This window comes from Oncorhynchus masou, chromosome 6 (genome assembly GCF_036934945.1).
Source record: "Oncorhynchus masou masou isolate Uvic2021 chromosome 6, UVic_Omas_1.1, whole genome shotgun sequence".
In the NCBI taxonomy this organism is placed as follows: Eukaryota; Metazoa; Chordata; class Actinopteri; order Salmoniformes; family Salmonidae; genus Oncorhynchus; species Oncorhynchus masou.
This window is the reverse complement of record NC_088217.1, coordinates 59,886,134-59,907,092: the sequence shown is the minus strand read 5'-3', so window position 1 is coordinate 59,907,092 and position 20,959 is coordinate 59,886,134. Positions and strand designations below refer to the sequence as shown.

General features: G+C 43.2%; 1 protein-coding gene across 1 annotated transcript in view; it reads left to right on the top strand.

Moving 5' to 3' along the window:
* LOC135542364 (receptor-type tyrosine-protein phosphatase T-like) overlaps positions 1 to 20,959 on the top strand; it is a 553,030-nt gene that overhangs the window by 488,299 nt on the left and 43,772 nt on the right. Inside the window, exons 25-29 of the mRNA XM_064969287.1 lie at positions 1,077 to 1,226; positions 2,047 to 2,220; positions 3,549 to 3,680; positions 5,943 to 6,068; positions 7,383 to 7,546. Of these exons, the coding sequence (XP_064825359.1) occupies positions 1,077 to 1,226; positions 2,047 to 2,220; positions 3,549 to 3,680; positions 5,943 to 6,068; positions 7,383 to 7,546 (746 nt within the window). The remainder of the gene's footprint in view (positions 1 to 1,076; positions 1,227 to 2,046; positions 2,221 to 3,548; positions 3,681 to 5,942; positions 6,069 to 7,382; positions 7,547 to 20,959) is intronic.

The following is a 20,959-nucleotide window of genomic DNA, read 5'->3' as shown; positions in this document are numbered from 1 at the left end:
CATTTAAGAATGATGGAGCCCACTGTGTTCTTGGGGACCTTAAATGCTGCATACATTTTTTTAGGTACCCTTCCCCAGATATGTGCCTCGACACGATGCTGTCTCCGAGCTCTACGGTCAATTCCTTCGACCTCATGGCTTGGTTTTTGCTCTGACATGCACTGTCAAATGTGGGACCTTATATAGACAGGTGCCTTTCCAAATCATGTCCAATCAATTGAATTTACCACAGGTAGACTCCAATCAAGTTGTAGAAACAGCTCAAGGATGATAATTTGAAACAGGATGAATCTCATAACAAAGGAATACTTATGTAAATAAGGTATTTCTGGTTTTTATTTTTAATTTATTTTCAGAAAGAAACCTGTTTTTGCTTTGTCATTATGGTGTATTGCGTGTAGATTCGTGAGTTTTTTTAAAAATGTATTTAATACATTTTAGAATAAGGCTGTAACGTAATAAAATGTGAAAAAAAGTCAAGGGGTCTGAATACTTTCTGAAGGCATGGTAATGGCACCATGTAGTTACATGTAACTATGTCAGATTTTGGTTTGAGTTATTAACATGGTAATTCACAGGTGACTATCAAACATGTCATTGCAAAACATTAGTTACATAGTGTAACAATAAAATGTGTAACATCAGTAATTACATATGTGGAATAACCTTCAACAAGTGGATGTGTAATTACTCAGTCATCCAACTGTGTTCTTACTAATACCACTACATATAACTACTATGTTGGTACTATAGTTATTACTGTGAGGTTGCATAGTAATAGTGGCAACTTAATGTAAAGTGTTGCCGACAACTAATTATGGTTTTGTATATCAGTGTACAAGCAGTCAGAGTTGGACTCGTTACCTGTATGTTCTGCTCTGTTCTCGAAACATTTCAACAGTACATGTGGATTGAGTCTAGTGAATAGGGTCCAACTAGTTGTTGAAGTGCTGTAAATAAAATGTCCTTTTGTGTGTTGATGTTGACCTGAAGGGTAGAAATACATGAACCTCTTTTGTCATCTCATGTCATGTTATTTTACGTCATCTCATGTTATGTATTGTGTCCTACCCCAGGAGCAGTATGTCTTTGTCCACGATGCCATCCTGGAAGCCTGCTTGTGTGGAAACACAGCCATCCCAGTCTGTGAATTCAGAGCCATATACTACAACATTATCAGACTGGACCCACAGACCAACTCTAGCCAAATTAAGGACGAGTTTCAGGTTAGCTCTCTCCACTTCTGTCTGTCTGTCTGTCTGTCTGTCTGTCTGTCTGTCTCTTTTCCTCTTAAGAGGTATGACATTTGCCTTTACCCCCTAAGATGGGTGACATTTTCCTTCTCCAAGAACAAGGCTTTGTAGCTACCGTTAGGAGGCAGTATGAACTCGGCAGCTAAGCAGTTGTGCTCCGTATTGTCTCTGAGATTAATATCCCATTACTGTACCAAGCACAGGTCTCAGATCTGTAATCTGTCTCATAATGTATGCTGCGTATCTCTCTATCGCACTCCCAATCTCAATATCCCTCATTCTCCCTCATACATAAGTCATCTGCAGCCTTCGCTTCAGTGAAGTATTTGCACTTGTTGAAGGCACGGACTACCAGTAATGCTGTTATGTTGGAATATGGAAATCAAAGAAAATAGGGGCAGATATATTTATTTTTGTGGGTTTATTTACTCACCAATTCGTTCTCCACTACTAGTCTGGGCAGTTGATTCAGGGCTATATCATTGTGAGTGTTGCAGAGGAGGTGGTTTGGTGAATAACGCTAGCGGAGGGAGAAACCTTGCCCGAGACCTGAATACTTGTGTTAGTTCCCAGAGACTAATGTAATGCCTATATGCTTTAGCTTAGAAGAATATTGTATTATAGTATTGCGAACATCTCGGGTTGGAAGGTAATACCCAGTAGGTTACAAAAACGTCACGTGTCAAAGATGAAAATAGTCAGCAAGTCTTGTTAAGACCATGTAGGTTTCTTTTTTTTTACGGAAAAAAAGACCTGATAAATAATTGTAAAAATAACGTGTTCGCTCTCCCAGACTCTGAACATCGTGACTCCCCGGGTTCGGCCTGAAGACTGTAGCGTGGGACTGCTTCCCCGGAACCACGACAAGAACCGCAGCATGGACGTCCTGTCTGTGGATCGCTGCCTGCCTTTCCTCATCTCTGTTGATGGAGAGTCCAGTAACTACATCAACGCTGCCCTCATGGATGTAAGTTCATCTCTCTCTCGCTCTCTCTGTCTCTCAACCACTGGTATTGTCCCAAGGTGCAAACCCTGCCAATCTGGCACTCTATAGCCAGACTCAAACAAACGCTCAAAGATTTAAAATACTATTTGCAGACTCCCAAGTAGGGTTTAACCATTGGCTTTAGCTTGGCTGAAGATGTCATCCAAACTGGCAGACACAGATCAGTTAGTTTGAGATATGCTTTCGTACTGTTGTGTTATGACTTAGTATAGGGATTTTATGTTTATTGCATTTGTTGTGGGGATATGCGGACGCAGAAATTGGGTTTAACAATTAATTGTCATAGTGCAACAGCAATATAAAAGATAACAAACAACATCATTTAACAACTGATCATTATCCAACACACCATTAAGCCATAGCACTGTGATACATGATGACTCTCATAGCAGATCTATACACACAGATCAGTGTCATTTAAGATGAGGGAGGATTATTATTTTTTTCATTAAATATACAACAAAATATGGCTAGTTCTCTCTCTCTCTTGCTTCTTAATAATTTTGGAAGAAATACATTTGTTCACTGTTCAATGTTTTCTACTCACCACATTCTATGTACTGCAGTGCTAGCTAGCTCTAACTTATGCTTTCAGTAGTAGATTCAATGTCTAATCCTTTTATTGAGTGAACAACTTGTCAGTTCATGCTACAAGAGCTCTGATAGGTTGGAGGACATCCTCCGGAAGTTGTCATAATTACTGTGTAAGTCTATGGAAGGGGGTGAGAAGCATGAGCCTCCTAGGTTTGTATTGAAGTCAATGTACCCAGATGAGGGCAGAAGTTACGCCATGGTGCTACTCTACAGAGTTCTGCAGAGGCTACTTCATTGCAGAACAGAGTGTTTTAGTCAATTATTTGGTGTCATGTGAATATATATATTTATCTAAAAAGGATAATTTGTTGAAATGTTTCTATAAAAAAACAGAAATTTGCGAGGAGGATGCTCCTCTGAGGAGCCTCTACTGACATAGATCCAGATAAGCTACACAGAGCTGATAAGACAACAACGGCAGACAATAACAAGTACAGAGGTGGAGCTAAATAAAGCCAGCGGTGCCTTTCCCAGACCCGGCCTGCCTGGCAGCAGCATAATGATCTGTAGCTGGATTTCTCTTGTCAATGCATTACGGCGCAAGGTTAACACTGTCCGTGGGAGTCCGCCTGGTTTGGCTCTTTGTCCTTCGCCTTGAGTTGATCAGGCATTGGAGTCCCTCTCTCTTTCTCTCTTTGTCTCTCTCACCTTCTCTACTGAGGGCTGAAGTGCTGTGTTATTGATTTTTTTTACAGAGCCATAAACAGCCAGCAGCCTTCATCGTAACCCAGCACCCACTGCCCAACACGGCCGCCGACTTCTGGAGGCTGGTCTTCGACTACAACTGCTCCTCGATAGTCATGCTCAACGAGATGGATGCAGCGCAGGTGTGTATTGTTCACCCTCTGGGTTCGCATACACACAGGCATGTGCGCACACACATATACAGTATGTGCATGTAAACATACGCATGCACACACGTAGACACATAAACACACAGTGACTTTGCTTATCTCTTTGACTATCGGTCTGCCGTGGGGGTCTTACACATGCTCTATTGTTCTCTGTTCATCTCCATCAATCTCTCTATTCCTCCATTGTCATCTCCTCCTCCGGGTCTCACACATACAGTTTTATAGGGCAGGATAAGCTACTCCTTTCTGCGCCAGGGTTTTAACTATCAAATCAAATCAAATTTTATTTGTCACATACACATGGTTAGCAGATGTTAATGCGAGTGTAGCGAAATGCTTGTGCTTCCAGTTCCGACAATGCAGTAATAACCAACAAGTAATCTAACTAACAATTCCAAAACTAATATCTTATACACAGTGTAAGGGGATAAAGAATATGTGCATAAAGATATGAATGAGTGATGGTGCAGAGCAGCATAGGCAAGATACAGTAGATGGCATCGAGTACAGTATATACATATGAGATGAGTATGTAAACAAAGTGGCATAGTTAAAGTGGCTAGTGATACATGTATTACATAAGGATGCAGTAGATGATAGAGTACAGTATTTACGTATACATATGAGATGAATAATGTAGGGTATGTAAACATTATATTAGGTAGCATTGTTTAAAGTGGATAGTGATATATTTTACATCCTTTCCTATCAATTCCCATTATTGAAGTGGCTGGAGTTGAGTCAGTGTGTTGGCAGCAGCCACTCAATGTTAGTGGTTGCTGTTTAACAGTCTGATGGCCTTGAGATAGAAGCTGTTTTTCAGTCTCTCGGTCCCAGCTTTGATGCACCTGTACTGATCTCGCCTTCTGGATGATAGCGGGGTGAACAGGCAGTGGCTCGGGTGGGTGTTGTCCTTAATGATCTTTATGGCCTTCCTGTAACATCGGGTGGTGTAGGTGTCCTGGAGGGCAGGAAGTTTGCCCCCGGTGATACGTTGTGCAGACCTCACTACCCTCTGGAGAGCCTTACGGTTGTGGGCGGAGCAGTTGCCGTACCAGGCAGTGATACAGCCCGCCAGGATGCTCTCGATTGTGCATCTGTAGAAGTTTGTGAGTGTTTTTGGTGACAAGCCGAATTTCTTCAGCCTCCTGAGGTTGAAGAGGCGCTGCTGTGCCTTCTTCACGATGCTATCTGTGTGAGTGGACCAATTTAGTTTGTCTGTGATGTGTATGCCGAGGAACTTAAAACTTACTACCCTCTCCACTACTGTTCCATCGATGTGGATAGGGGGGTGTTCCCTCTGCTGTTTCCTGAAGTCCACAGTCATCTCCTTAGTTTTGTTGACGTTGAGTGTGAGGTTATTGTCCTGACACCACACTCCGAAGGCCCTCACCTCCTCCCTGTAGGCCGTCTCGTCGTTGTTGGTAATCAAGCCTACCACTGTTGTGTCGTCCGCAAACTTGATGATTGAGTTGGAGGCGTGCGTTGCCGCACAGTCGTGGGTGAACAGGGAGTACAGGAGAGGGCTCAGAACGCACCCTTGTGGGGCCCCAGTGTTGAGGATCAGCGGGGTGGAGATGTTGTTGCCTACCCTCACCACCTGGGGGCGGCCCGTCAGGAAGTCCAGTACCCAGTTGCACAGGGCGGGGTCGAGACCCAGGGTCTCGAGCTTGATGACGAGCTTGGAGGGTACTATGGTGTTAAATGCCGAGCTGTAGCTGTATCCGACATAGCTGCCAGAACCCTCAGACAGACACCTAGATTGAAGCCCAGTAAAGGCCTATTGACGTGAGGGTGAACTCGTTTTAAGAGGTTGGAGCCTTTCAAAAGTACTAGACTGGAGGATAGCCCATCATGGCCCTTAGCTGTAGGTGTACCGTGCAGAGGCTAATATGGTCAAGGCTTTTGCTGTGTGTGCATTGATTCCACCCAGCATGATTCCACCCAGCATGTTAGCAATGTTTTTCTTTTCTCGTACTTGTATGACCTTGCATTTGAAGTCAATAATGGTGAGTTGCAGATGGCTTTGTTCAAATGGCCAAAGCAAATGTGTAGTTTATTTAATGTTTTCAGTACTTTCCAATGGGTAGAATACTCTATTTCAACAACAGTGTCCACAACAGCATTCCCAGTCAAGTACATTTTCTGTGATTGGTGCACCGGTGGTCATATTAAATGTATAAAGCAGGAAGAAATAATTATATTTCTATGGCTAACTCCCTCTTTTCTCCCTAGCTTTGCATGCAGTACTGGCCCGAGAAGAGCTCCTGCTGCTACGGCCCCGTCCAGGTGGAGTTCATCTCAGCCGACATCGATGAAGACATCATCAATCGCATCTTCAGGATCTGCAACATGGCCAGGGTCTGTATCACAATAAAGAAAGTATGGTGGCAAACCAGGTTTTAAAATGTATAGGGAACACTGTATATGTGACTTATTATTATCACAGTCATAGAAACTAGAATCTATGGCTGTAGGACTTTATATGGTTCTGCTCGTTTTCTCTCATAGGTCACAAACTGTATTACATCCCATAGGTCACAGACCAGCATAAAAAAGAAACAGATGCTAAGATGCCAGATGTACTACTGTACATTTGTCTTGCCTCCACTCCTACAACACTGTTGTATATATTGCTAGGACACTGTCTTGTCAGTTAGACTCCTTCAAATGTCAACCTAATTGCTTGTGCCATGCACACCACATACCCATGTCAGACCTGGGTTAAGATACTATACCAAATCATTTATAATACTCCAGCTGTGTTTGAATGAGCTTGCCTGGCAAAATGGAGCAAATAGAGAAGTCCCAAAAGTGAAAACCAAATCTATTTGGCACTCCAAGGAAGCTAAAGAAAACGCTCAAAGCCTATGAAAGATTTCCAATAGTATCTGAACCCGGGTCTGCCAATTGGGATGGCGCTAACAGACAGGCCAAGCCTGGCAGCACCATGGCTGGTTCAGACTGGTTCCATTGGAGGGGCTTTATTTACACTAATACTCATTAGACACCATTAAAACACTGCCACTTGAATCCCTGTGTTTGTGGCACTCGGTTACTCCTTTCTCTCTCCTCTCCCTCTTGCTTGCTCATGGCCCCCCGCTTTAACCAGTGGAGACGGCAGGCTTCGCCAGGCAGCTAATCAACACTTAGCTCCGTGATGGTGCAAAAATCCACAGGGGTGGCGTCTCCAATTTACCATGAAATGGTTCCATCGCTACCGTGAGAAGCACATGACACGGCTCCTGTACGACAAAATTAGCCTCTCCCTTGGTCCCAGCTTGGGCATGGAGCCAGATAACGTCTTTGTTGTGGTTGCCATTCGTTGGCTTGTTGGCTCTGCTCTGGCTAAGGGAAGGAAAGTTGAGTCCAAATACACTGGGAATAGATGTGCTTCTGATGAGGAGCTCAGTGCGTCAGCAGTTCATTAATGACTTGAGTGGCTGAGTGGTTTATGTTTGCAGTGGACACAGAGGTAAACTTGATCCCCCTTCAAATTGGCAAAGTCCATCTACCAATTTTGATGATGGTTATAATGAGGAGGAAGATTAGCTTGCTAGTGGTTGATGATTGTGCTAAGGATGATAAGGATACTATCTGGCATGTTGTCCATGATGATGATGTTGACCACAACAACGATGATGATAATGGCATTAATTTAGGATTCTTTGGCAGCCCCAGGATGGCTACCGTTTGGTGCAGCATTTCCAGTTCATCGGCTGGCCGGCCTATCGGGACACGCCCCTGTCCAAGCGCTCCATCTTGCAGCTGGTGAGACGTCTGGCCAAGTGGCAGGAGCAGTACGACGGGGGAGACGGACGCACCGTGGTCCACTGCCTGTGAGTAGCTGAGGGCCTGGCTCAATGGTCTTTATATTATGTTGTCGATATCAGATTCACACGTCCATGGAAGTTGTATACTCATACGGTTGTCCATAGTAGAACAGTCATGTCCATGGCATTTGTATGCTGATATGGTGTCCATATTAGGACAGTCACACTTCCATGAAAGTTGTATTTCCATACGGTGTCCATATCAGAACACAGTTCTTTACTAATAGAGTGTCCATACGTGGATAGTCACGTGCCCATGGAATTTGTATACAGGGACATTGTATATGAGGACGTTTAAACCGGACAGGATGTGGAGGGGTAGAACTATACTATACTCTCAGACAGGAAGACAATAGGGAATGTGCTTTATGAATGTATCTATCACTGCTCGCTTCCACAGTGCTGTTTCCTTCTAGAGCAGGGGTACTCAACTACTATTTGAGAAGGTCAGATCACACATATTTCTTAGATGGCAAAGGTTATCGGCATAGTAACAAATCTCGACCACTGTGACCCCAAACTGTTCAAACTGTTCCAACCACTCTTGTTGGCGGAGGGAAAATGTTGCCGTTTTTAAGCTCATTCCATGCAATTCTACACATTTTGTCATCGGGCGGAGAGAAAATGGAGCAGTTTCAAAGATCATTTCGTAAAATTCTACACATTTTGCCATCGGGCAGAGAGAAAAACGAGCAATTGTAAAGCTATTTTCCTAAAATTCTACACATTTTGCCATTGGGCAGAGAGAAAAGGGAGCAGTTTTAAAGCTAAGTTCCTGCAATATTACAAATTTTGCCATGTCTTATGTGTGCATTGATACCTGAGTGACTCAGCAAAATCAATGGGTTCCCCCTGGGGATCGAAGCCCCTGGGAACATAATTTGGCCATAACTACAATATTTAGATAGCTAGTTAGCCTAATTTACCCATCTAGCTAACATGGCCAGTAGTTAATCAACTGGACATTTATCGCAGGTTAAGAATAGGTCTGTCAGTGAAGGACATTGCGAGAGAAAAACTGCCCATGCACTACCAAATTTCGAAATTGAACATTGTGCGTTCTACTATCAGCACCAGCACAACTCTCAGCACAACTCTCAGCACCATTAGGTTAAAAACCTGACTGAATCCCACGGACAATTTTCTCTCCCTCTTTCTTTACTCACTCACACTTTCTTTACTCTCTCCTTTACTCTCTCTCTTTATTTCTCTCCCTCTTGCTTTACCTCGCTTGCTCTTTCTTTAATCTGTCCTTCTTTACTCTCTCCCTCTTTCTTTACCTCTCTCCTTCTTTACTCTCTCCCTCTTTCTTTACCTCTCTACCTCTCTGCCTCTTTCTTTACTCTCTCCCTCTTGCTTTACCTCTCGTCCCCTTTCTTTACTCTCTCCCTCTTTCTTTACCAATCCTTCTTTACTCTGTCCTACTCTTCTTTACCCTCACTTTCTTTACCCTCTCCCCCTTTCTTTACCTCTCTCCCTCTTTCTTTTACTCTCTCCCTCTTTCTTTACTCTCTCTCTTTCTTTACTCTCTCCCTCCCTCTTTCTCTCTCCCTCTTTCTTTACTCTCTCCCTCTTTCTGTAACTCTCTCCCTCTTTCTGTAACTCTCTCCCTCTTTCTTTACCCTCTCCTTCTTTACTCTCTCCCTCTTTCTTTACTCTCTCCCTCTTTCTTTACTCTCTCTTTACTCTCTCTTTCTTTCTTTACCCTCTCCTTCTTTACTCTCTCCCTCTTTCTTTACTCTCTCCCTCTTGCTTTTACCACTCTCCCTCTTTCTTTGCCGCTCTCCCTCTTTCTTTACTCTCTCCTTCTTTCTCTCTCCCTCTTTTTGTACTCTCTCCCTCTTTCTTTACTCTCTCCCTCTTTCTGTTACTCTCTCCCTCTTTCTTTACCCTCTCCCTCTTTCTTTACCCTCTCCCTCTGTCTTTACTATCTCCCTCATTCTTTTCTCTCTCCCTCTTTCTTTACCTCTCTCCCTCTTTCTTTACCTCTCTCCCTCTTTCTTTAATCTCTCCCTCTATCTTTACTCTCTCCTTCTTTACCCTCTCCCTCTTTCTTTACTCTCTCCCTCATTCTTTTCCTCTCTCCCTCTTTCTTTACTCTCTCCCTCTTTCTTTACCTCTCTCCCTCTTTCTTTACTCTCACCCACTTTCTTTACCCTCTCCCTCTTTCTTTACCTCTCTCCCTCTTTCTTTTACTCTCTCCCTCTTTCTTTACTCTCTCTCTTTCTTTACTCTCTCCCTCTTTCTTTCTCTCTCCCGCTTTCTTTACCCTCGACCTCTTTCTTTACTCTCTCCCTCTTTCTGTAACTCTCCCTCTTTCTTTAGTCCCTCCCTCTTTCTTTACATCTCTCCCTCTTTCTTTACCCTCTCCCTCTTTCTTTAGTCTCTCCCTCTTTCTTTACCTCTCTCCCTCTTTCTTTACTCTCTCCCTATTTCTGTAACTCTCTCCCTCTTTCTTTACCAATCATTCGTTACTCTCCCTCTTTCTTTTCCCTCTCCCCCTTTCTTTACCTCTCTCCCTCTTTCTTTTACTCTCTCCCTCTTTCTTTACTCTCTCTCTTTCTTTACTCTCTCCCTCTTTCTTTCTCTCTCCCTCTTTCTTTACTCTCTCCCTCTTTCTGTAACTCTCTCCCTCTTTCTGTAACTCTCTCCCTCTTTCTTTACCCTCTCCTTCTTTACTCTCTCCATCTTTCTTTACTCTCTCCCTCTTTCTTTACTCTCTCTTTACTCTCTCCCTCTTTCTTTGCCCTCTCCTTCTTTACTCTCTCCCTCTTTCTTTACTCTCTCCCTCTTGCTTTTACCACTCTACCTCTTTCTTTACCGCTCTCACCTCTTTCTTTACTCTCTCCTTCTTTTCTCTCTCCCTCTTTTTGTACTCTCTCCCTCTTTCTTTACTCTCTCCCTCTTTCTGTTACTCTCTCCCTCTTTCTTTACCCTCTCCCTCTTTCTTTACCCTCTCCCTCTGTCTTTACTCTCTCCCTCATTCTTTTCTCTCTCCCTCTTTCGTTACCTCTCTCCCTCTTTCTTTACCTCTCTCCCTCTTTCTTTAATCTCTCCCTCTATCTTTACTCTCTACTTCTTTACCCTCTCCCTCTTTCTTTACACTCTCTCCCTCTTTCTTTACTCTCTCCCTCATTCTTTCTCTCTCCCTCTTTCTTTACCTCTCTCCCTATTTCTTTACTCTCTCCCTCTTTCTTTACTCTTTCCCTCTTTCTTTACCCTCTCCCTCTTTCTTTACCCTCTGCCTCTTTCTTTACCTCTCTCCCTCTTTCTTTACCTCTTTCCCTCTTTCTTTACTCTCTCCCTCTTGCTTTAGCTCTCTTCCTCTTTCTTTACTCTCTACATCTTTACTCTCTCCCTCTTTCTTTACTTCTCTCCTTCTTTACTCTCTCCCTCTTTCTTTACCTCTCTCCCTCTTTCTTTACCTCTCTCCCTCTTTCTTTACCCCTCTCCCTCTTTCTTTACTCTCTCCTTTACTCTCTTTCTTTCTTTACCTCTCTCCCTCTTTCTTTACTTTCTCCCTCTTGCTTTACCTCGCTTCCTCTTTCTTTACTCTGTCCTTCTTTACTCTCTCCCTCTTTCTTTACCTCTCTCCTTCTTTCCTCTCTCCCTCTTTCTTTACCTCTCTCCCTCTCGCTTTACTCTCTCCCTCTTGCTTTACCTCCCGTCCTCTTTCTTTACTCTCTCCTTCTTTACTCTCTCCCTCTTTCTTTACCTCTCTCCTTCTTTACTCTCTCCCTCTTGCTTTTACCTCTCTCCCTCTTTCTTTACTGCTCTCCCTCTTTCTTTACACTCTCCTTCTTTACTCTCTCCCTCTTGCTTTTACCTCTCTCCCTCTTTCTTTACTCTCTCCCTCTTTCTTTACCTCTCTCCCTCTTTCTTTACTCTCACCCACTTTCTTTACCCTCTCCCTCTTTCTTTACCTCTCTCCTTCTTTCCTCTCTCCCTCTTTCTTTACCTCTCTCCCTCTTGCTTTACTCTCTCCCTCTTGCTTTACCTCTCTTCCTATTTCTTTACTCTCTCCTTCTTTACTCTCTCCCTCTTTCTTTACCTCTCTCCTTCTTTACTCTCTCCCTGTTTCTTTACCTCTCTTCCTCTTTCTTTACCTCTCTCCCTCTTTCTTTACCTCTCTCCCTCTTGCTTTTACCTCTCTCCCTCTTTCTTTACCGCTCTCCCTCTTTCTTTACACTCTCCTTCTTTACTCTCTCCCTCTTTCTTTACTCTCTCCCTCTTTCTTTACTCTCTCCATCTTTCTTTACCCTCTCCTTCTTAATCTCTCCCTCTTTCTTTAGTCTTTCCCTCTTTCTTTACTCTCTCACTCTTTCTTTAGTCCCTCCCTCTTTCTTTACATCTCTCCCTCTTTCTTTACCCTCTCCCTCTTTCTTTAGTCTCTCCCTCTTTCTTTACCTCTCTCCCTCTTTCTTTACTCTCTCCCTATTTCTGTAACTCTCTCCCTCTTTCTTTACCCATCCTTCTTTACTCTCCCTCTTTCTTTACCTCTCTCCCTCTTTCTTTACTCTCACCCACTTTCTTTACCCTCTCCCCCTTCTTTACCTCTCTCCCTCTTTCTTTTACTCTCTACCTCTTTCTTTACTCTCTCTCTTTCTTTACTCTCTCCCTCTTTCTTTCTCTCTCCCTCTTTCTTTACTCTCTCCCTCTTTCTTTACTCTCTCCCTCTTTCTGTAACTCTCTCCCTCTTTCTTTACCCTCTCCTTCTTTACTCTCTCCCTCTTTCTTTACTCTCTCCCTCTTTCTTTACTCTCTCTTTACCCTCTCCCGCTTTCTTTACCCTCTGCCTCTTTCTTTACCTCTCTCCCTCTTTCTTTACCTCTTTCCCTCTTTCTTTACTCTCTCGCTCTTGCTTTAGCTCTCCTCCCCTTTCTTTACTCTCTCCTTCTTTACTCTCTCCCTCTTTCTTTACCTCTCTCCTTCTTTACTCTCTCCCTCGTTCTTTACCTCTCTCCCTCTTTCTTTACCCCTCTCCCTCTTTCTTTACTCTCTCCTTTACTCTCTTTCTTTCTTTACTTTCTCCCTCTTGCTTTACCTCGCTTCCTCTTTCTTTACTCTGTCCTTCTTTCCTCTCTCCCTCTTTCTTTACCTATCTCCCTCTCGCTTTACTCTCTCCCTCTTGCTTTACCTCCCTTCCTCTTTCTTTACTCTCTCCTTCTTTACTCTCTCACTCTTTCTTTACCTCTCTCCTTCTTTACTCTCTCCCTCTTGCTTTTACCTCTCTCCCTCTTTCTTTACCGCTCTCCCTCTTTCTTTACACTCTCCTTCTTTACTCTCTCCCTCTTGCTTTTACCTCTCTCCCTCTTTCTTTACTCTCTCCCTCTTTCTTTACTCTCTCCCTCTTTCTTTTCCTCTCTTCCTATTTCTTTACTCTCTCCTTCTTTACTCTCTCCCTCTTTCTTTACCTCTCTCCTTCTTTACTCTCTCCCTGTTTCTTTACCTCTCTTCCTCTTTCTTTACCTCTCTCCCTCTTTCTTTACCTCTCTCCCTCTTGCTTTTACCTCTCTCCCTCTTTCTTTACCGCTCTCCCTCTTTCTTTACACTCTCCTTCTTTACTCTCTCCCTCTTTCTTTACTCTCTCCCTCTTTCTTTACTCTCTCCATCTTTCTTTACCCTCTCCTTCTTTAATCTCTCCCTCTTTCTTTAGTCTTTCCCTCTTTCTTTACTCTCTCCCTCTTTCTTTAGTCCCTCCCTCTTTCTTTACATCTCTCCCTCTTTCTTTACCCTCTCCCTCTTTCTTTAGTCTCTCCCTCTTTCTTTACCTCTCTCCCTCTTTCTTTACTCTCTCCCTATTTCTGTAACTCACTCCCTCTTTACCCATCATTCTTTACTCTCCCTCTTTCTTTCTCTCTCCCTCTTTCTTTACTCTCTCCCTCTTTCTTTACTCTCTCCATCTTTCTTTACCCTCTCCTTCTTAATCTCTCCCTCTTTCTTTAGTCTTTCCCTCTTTCTTTACTCTCTCCCTCTTTCTTTAGTCCCTACCTCTTTCTTTACATCTCTCCCTCTTTCTTTACCCTCTCCCTCTTTCTTTAGTCTCTCCCTCTTTCTTTACCTCTCTCCCTCTGTCTTTACTCTCTCCCTATTTCTGTAACTCTCTCCCTCTTTCTTTACCCATCCTTCTTTACTCTCCCTCTTTCTTTACCTCTCTCCCTCTTTCTTTACTCTCACCCACTTTCTTTACCCTCTCCCCCTTTCTTTACCTCTCTCCCTCTTTCTTTTACTCTCCCTCTTTCTTTACTCTCTCCCTCTTTCTTTACTCTCTCCCTCTTTCTGTAACTCTCTCCCTCTTTCTGTAAGTCTCTCCCTCTTTCTATACCCTCTCCTTCTTTACTCTCTCCCTCTTTCTTTACTCTCTCCCTCTTTCTTTACTCTCTCTTTACTCTCTCCATCTTTCTTTACCCTCTCCTTCTTTACTCTCTCCCTCTTTCTTTACTCTCTCCCTCTTGCTTTTACCACTCTCCCTCTTTCTTTACCGCTCTCCCTCTTTCTTTACTCTCTCCTTCTTTTCTCTCTACCTGTCTTTGTACTCGCTCCCTCTTTCTTTACTCTCTCCCTCTTTCTGTTACTCTCTCCCTCTTTCTTTACCCTCTCCCTCTTTCTGTACCCTCTCCCTCTGTCTTTACTATCTCCCTCATTCTTTTCTCTATCCCTCTTTCTTTACCTCTCTCCCTCTTTCTTTACCTCTCTCCCTCTTTCTTTAATCTCTCCCTCTATCTTTACTCTCTCCTTCTTTACCCTCTCCCTCTTTCTTTACACTCTCTCCCTCTTTCATTACTCTCTCCCTCATTTCTTTTCCTCTCTCCCTCTTTCTTTACTCTCTCCCTCTTTCTTTACCTCTCTCCCTCTTTCTTTACTCTCACCACTTTCTTTCTTTCCCTCTTTCTTTACCTCTCTCCCTCTTTCTTTTACTCTCTCCCTCTTTCTGTAACTCACTCCCTCTTTACCCATCATTCTTTACTCTCCCTCTTTCTTTTACTCTCTCCCTCTTTCTTTACTCTCTCCCTCTTTCTTTACTCTCTCCCTCTTTCTTTTCTCTCTCCCTCTTTCTTTTCGCTCCTTTACTCTCTCTCTTTCTTTACCTCTCTCCCTCTTTCTTTACACTCTCCTTCTTTACTCTCTCCCTCGTTCTTTACCTCTCTCCCTCTTTCTTTACCCCTCTCCCTCTTTCTTTACTCTCTCCTACTCTCTTTCTTTCTTTACTTTCTCCCTCTTGCTTTACCTCGCTTCCTCTTTCTTTACTCTGTCCTTCTTTCCTCTCTCCCTCTTTCTTTTATCTCCCTCTCTCTCTCCCTCTTCTTTACCTCCTCTTTCCTCTTTCTTTACTCTCTCCTTCTTTACTCTCTCCCTCTTTCTTTACCTCTCTCCTTCTTTACCTCTCCCTCTTCTTTACCTCTCTCTCTTTCTTTACCGCTCTCCCTCTTTCTTTACACTCTCCTTCTTTACTCTCTCTCTTGCTTTTACCTCTTTCTTTCTTTACTCTCTCCCTCTTTCTTTACTCTCTCCCTCTTTCTTTTCCTCTCTTCCTATTTCTTTTACTCTCTCCCTCTTTCTTTACCTCTCTCCTTCTTTACTCTCTCCCTGTTTCTTTACCTCTCTCCTCTTTCTTTACCTCTCTCCCTCTTTCTTTACCTCTCTCCCTCTTGCTTTTACCTCTCTCCCTCTTTCTTTACGCTCTCCCTCTTTCTTTACACTCTCCTTCTTTACTCTCTCCCTCTTTCTTTACTCTCTCCCTCTTTCTTTACTCTCTCCATCTTTCTTTACCCTCTCCTTCTTTAATCTCTCCCTCTTTCTTTAGTCTTTCCCTCTTTCTTTACTCTCTCCCTCTTTCTTTAGTCCCTCCCTCTTTCTTTACATCTCTCCCTCTTTCTTTACCCTCTCCCTCTTTCTTTAGTCTCTCCCTCTTTCTTTACCTCTCTCCCTCTTTCTTTACTCTCTCCCTATTTCTGTAACTCACTCCCTCTTTACCCATCATTCTTTACTCTCCCTCTTTCTTTACTCTCTCCCTCTTTCTTTACTCTCTCCCTCTTTCTTTACTCTCTCCATCTTTCTTTACCCTCTCCTTCTTAATCTCTCCCTCTTTCTTTAGTCTTTCCCTCTTTCTTTACTCTCTCCCTCTTTCTTTAGTCCCTACCTCTTTCTTTACATCTCTCCCTCTTTCTTTACCCTCTCCCTCTTTCTTTAGTCTCTCCCTCTTTCTTTACCTCTCTCCCTCTGTCTTTACTCTCTCCCTATTTCTGTAACTCTCTCCCTCTTTCTTTACCCATCCTTCTTTACTCTCCCTCTTTCTTTACCTCTCTCCCTCTTTCTTTACTCTCACCCACTTTCTTTACCCTCTCCCCCTTTCTTTACCTCTCTCCCTCTTTCTTTTACTCTCCCTCTTTCTTTACTCTCTCCCTCTTTCTTTACTCTCTCCCTCTTTCTGTAACTCTCTCCCTCTTTCTGTAAGTCTCTCCCTCTTTCTATACCCTCTCCTTCTTTACTCTCTCCCTCTTTCTTTACTCTCTCCCTCTTTCTTTACTCTCTCTTTACTCTCTCCATCTTTCTTTACCCTCTCCTTCTTTACTCTCTCCCTCTTTCTTTACTCTCTCCCTCTTGCTTTTACCACTCTCCCTCTTTCTTTACCGCTCTCCCTCTTTCTTTACTCTCTCCTTCTTTTCTCTCTACCTGTCTTTGTACTCGCTCCCTCTTTCTTTACTCTCTCCCTCTTTCTGTTACTCTCTCCCTCTTTCTTTACCCTCTCCCTCTTTCTGTACCCTCTCCCTCTGTCTTTACTATCTCCCTCATTCTTTTCTCTATCCCTCTTTCTTTACCTCTCTCCCTCTTTCTTTACCTCTCTCCCTCTTTCTTTAATCTCTCCCTCTATCTTTACTCTCTCCTTCTTTACCCTCTCCCTCTTTCTTTACACTCTCTCCCTCTTTCATTACTCTCTCCCTCATTCTTTTCCTCTCTCCCTCTTTCTTTACTCTCTCCCTCTTTCTTTACCTCTCTCCCTCTTTCTTTACTCTCACCACTTTCTTTACCCTTTCCCTCTTTCTTTACCTCTCTCCCTCTTTCTTTTACTCTCTCCCTCTTTCTGTAACTCACTCCCTCTTTACCCATCATTCTTTACTCTCCCTCTTTCTTTTACTCTCTCCCTCTTTCTTTACTCTCTCCCTCTTTCTTTACTCTCTCCCTCTTTCTTTCTCTCTCCCTCTTTCTTTACTCGCTCCTTTACTCTCTCTCTTTCTTTACCTCTCTCCCTCTTTCTTTACACTCTCCTTCTTTACTCTCTCCCTCTTTCTTTACTCTCTCCCTCTTTCTTTACTCTCTCCATCTTTCTTTACCCTCTCCTTCTTAATCTCTCCCTCTTTCTTTAGTCTTTCCCTCTTTCTTTACTCTCTCCCTCTTTCTTTAGTCCCTACCTCTTTCTTTACATCTCTCCCTCTTTCTTTACCCTCTCCCTCTTTCTTTAGTCTCTCCCTCTTTCTTTACCTCTCTCCCTCTTTCTTTACTCTCTCCCTATTTCTGTAACTCTCTCCCTCTTTCTTTACCCATCCTTCTTTACTCTCCCTCTTTCTTTACCTCTCTCCCTCTTTCTTTACTCTCACCCACTTTCTTTACCCTCTCCCCCTTTCTTTACCTCTCTCCCTCTTTCTTTTACTCTCCCTCTTTCTTTACTCTCTCCCTCTTTCTTTACTCTCTCCCTCTTTCTGTAACTCTCTCCCTCTTTCTGTAAGTCTCTCCCTCTTTCTATACCCTCTCCTTCTTTACTCTCTCCCTCTTTCTTTACTCTCTCCCTCTTTCTTTACTCTCTCTTTACTCTCTCCATCTTTCTTTACCCTCTCCTTCTTTACTCTCTCCCTCTTTCTTTACTCTCTCCCTCTTGCTTTTACCACTCTCCCTCTTTCTTTACCGCTCTCCCTCTTTCTTTACTCTCTCCTTCTTTTCTCTCTCCCTGTCTTTGTACTCGCTCCCTCTTTCTTTACTCTCTCCCTCTTTCTGTTACTCTCTCCCTCTTTCTTTACCTCTCTCCCTCTTTCTTTACCTCTCTCCCTCTTTCTTTAATCTCTCCCTCTATCTTTACTCTCTCCTTCTTTACCCTCTCCCTCTTTCTTTACACTCTCTCCCTCTTTCATTACTCTCTCCCTCATTCTTTTCCTCTCTCCCTCTTTCTTTACTCTCTCCCTCTTTCTTTACCTCTCTCCCTCTTTCTTTACTCTCACCACTTTCTTTACCCTTTCCCTCTTTCTTTACCTCTCTCCCTCTTTCTTTTACTCTCTCCCTCTTTCTTTACTCTCTCTATTTCTTTACTCTCTCCCTCTTTCTTTCTCTTTCCCTCTTTCTTTACTCTCTACCTCTTTCTTTACTCTCTCCCTCTTTCTGTAACTCTCTCCCTCTTTCTGTAAGTCTCTCCCTCTTTCTGTAACTCTCTCCCTCTTTCTTTACCCTCTCCTTCTTTACTATCTCCCTCTTTCTTTACTCTCTCCCTCTTTCTTTACTCTCTCTTTACTCTCTCCCTCTTGCTTTTACCACTCTCCCTCTTTCTTTACCGCTCTCCCTCTTTCTTTACTCTCTCCTTCTTTTCTCTCTCCCTGTCTTTGTACTCGCTCCCTCTTTCTTTACTCTCTCCCTCTTTCTGTTACTCTCTCCCTCTTTCTTTACCCTCTCCCTCTTTCTGTACCCTCTCCCTCTGTCTTTACTATCTCCCTCATTCTTTTCTCTATCCCTCTTTCTTTACCTCTCTCCCTCTTTCTTTACCTCTCTCCCTCTTTCTTTAATCTCTCCCTCTATCTTTACTCTCTCCTTCTTTACCCTCTCCCTCTTTCTTTACACTCTCTCCCTCTTTCATTACTCTCTCCCTCATTCTTTTCCTCTCTCCCTCTTTCTTTACTCTCTCCCTCTTTCTTTACCTCTCTCCCTCTTTCTTTACTCTCACCACTTTCTTTACCCTTTCCCTCTTTCTTTACCTCTCTCCCTCTTTCTTTTACTCTCTCCCTCTTTCTGTAACTCACTCCCTCTTTACCCATCATTCTTTACTCTCCCTCTTTCTTTTACTCTCTCCCTCTTTCTTTACTCTCTCCCTCTTTCTTTACTCTCTCCCTCTTTCTTTCTCTCTCCCTCTTTCTTTACTCGCTCCTTTACTCTCTCTCTTTCTTTACACTCTCCTTCTTTACTCTCTCCCTCTTTCTTTACTCTCTCCCTCTTTCTTTACTCTCTCCATCTTTCTTTACCCTCTCCTTCTTAATCTCTCCCTCTTTCTTTAGTCTTTCCCTCTTTCTTTACTCTCTCCCTCTTTCTTTAGTCCCTACCTCTTTCTTTACATCTCTCCCTCTTTCTTTACCCTCTCCCTCTTTCTTTAGTCTCTCCCTCTTTCTTTACCTCTCTCCTTCTTTCTTTACTCTCTCCCTATTTCTGTAACTCTCTCCCTCTTTCTTTACCCATCCTTCTTTACTCTCCCTCTTTCTTTACCTCTCTCCCTCTTTCTTTACTCTCACCCACTTTCTTTACCCTCTCCCCTTTCTTTACCTCTCTCCCTCTTTCTTTTACTCTCCCTCTTTCTTTACTCTCTCCCTCTTTCTTTACTCTCTCCCTCTTTCTGTAACTCTCTCCCTCTTTCTGTAAGTCTCTCCCTCTTTCTATACCCTCTCCTTCTTTACTCTCTCCCTCTTTCTTTACTCTCTCCCTCTTTCTTTACTCTCTCTTTACTCTCTCCATCTTTCTTTACCCTCTCCTTCTTTACTCTCTCCCTCTTTCTTTACTCTCTCCCTCTTGCTTTTACCACTCTCCCTCTTTCTTTACCGCTCTCCCTCTTTCTTTACTCTCTCCTTCTTTTCTCTCTCCCTGTCTTTGTACTCGCTCCCTCTTTCTTTACTCTCTCCCTCTTTCTGTTACTCTCTCCCTCTTTCTTTACCCTCTCCCTCTTTCTGTACCCTCTCCCTCTGTCTTTACTATCTCCCTCATTCTTTTCTCTATCCCTCTTTCTTTACCTCTCTCCCTCTTTCTTTACCTCTCTCCCTCTTTCTTTAATCTCTCCCTCTATCTTTACTCTCTCCTTCTTTACCCTCTCCCTCTTTCTTTACACTCTCTCCCTCTTTCATTACTCTCTCCCTCATTCTTTTCCTCTCTCCCTCTTTCTTTACTCTCTCCCTCTTTCTTTACCTCTCTCCCTCTTTCTTTACTCTCACCACTTTCTTTACCCTTTCCCTCTTTCTTTACCTCTCTCCCTCTTTCTTTTACTCTCTCCCTCTTTCTTTACTCTCTCTATTTCTTTACTCTCTCCCTCTTTCTTTCTCTTTCCCTCTTTCTTTACTCTCTACCTCTTTCTTTACTCTCTCCCTCTTTCTGTAACTCTCTCCCTCTTTCTGTAAGTCTCTCCCTCTTTCTGTAACTCTCTCCCTCTTTCTTTACCCTCTCCTTCTTTACTATCTCCCTCTTTCTTTACTCTCTCCCTCTTTCTTTACTCTCTCTTTACTCTCTCCCTCTTGCTTTTACCACTCTCCCTCTTTCTTTACCGCTCTCCCTCTTTCTTTACTCTCTCCTTCTTTTCTCTCTCCCTGTCTTTGTACTCGCTCCCTCTTTCTTTACTCTCTCCCTCTTTCTGTTACTCTCTCCCTCTTTCTTTACCCTCTCCCTCTTTCTGTACCCTCTCCCTCTGTCTTTACTATCTCCCTCATTCTTTTCTCTATCCCTCTTTCTTTACCTCTCTCCCTCTTTCTTTACCTCTCTCCCTCTTTCTTTAATCTCTCCCTCTATCTTTACTCTCTCCTTCTTTACCCTCTCCCTCTTTCTTTACACTCTCTCCCTCTTTCATTACTCTCTCCCTCATTCTTTTCCTCTCTCCCTCTTTCTTTACTCTCTCCCTCTTTCTTTACCTCTCTCCCTCTTTCTTTACTCTCACCACTTTCTTTACCCTTTCCCTCTTTCTTTACCTCTCTCCCTCTTTCTTTTACTCTCTCCCTCTTTCTGTAACTCACTCCCTCTTTACCCATCATTCTTTACTCTCCCTCTTTCTTTTACTCTCTCCCTCTTTCTTTACTCTCTCCCTCTTTCTTTACTCTCTCCCTCTTTCTTTCTCTCTCCCTCTTTCTTTACTCGCTCCTTTACTCTCTCTCTTTCTTTACCTCTCTCCCTCTTTCTTTACACTCTCCTTCTTTACTCTCTCCCTCTTTCTTTACTCTCTCCCTCTTTCTTTACTCTCTCCATCTTTCTTTACCCTCTCCTTCTTAATCTCTCCCTCTTTCTTTAGTCTTTCCCTCTTTCTTTACTCTCTCCCTCTTTCTTTAGTCCCTACCTCTTTCTTTACATCTCTCCCTCTTTCTTTACCCTCTCCCTCTTTCTTTAGTCTCTCCCTCTTTCTTTACCTCTCTCCTTCTTTCTTTACTCTCTCCCTATTTCTGTAACTCTCTCCCTCTTTCTTTACCCATCCTTCTT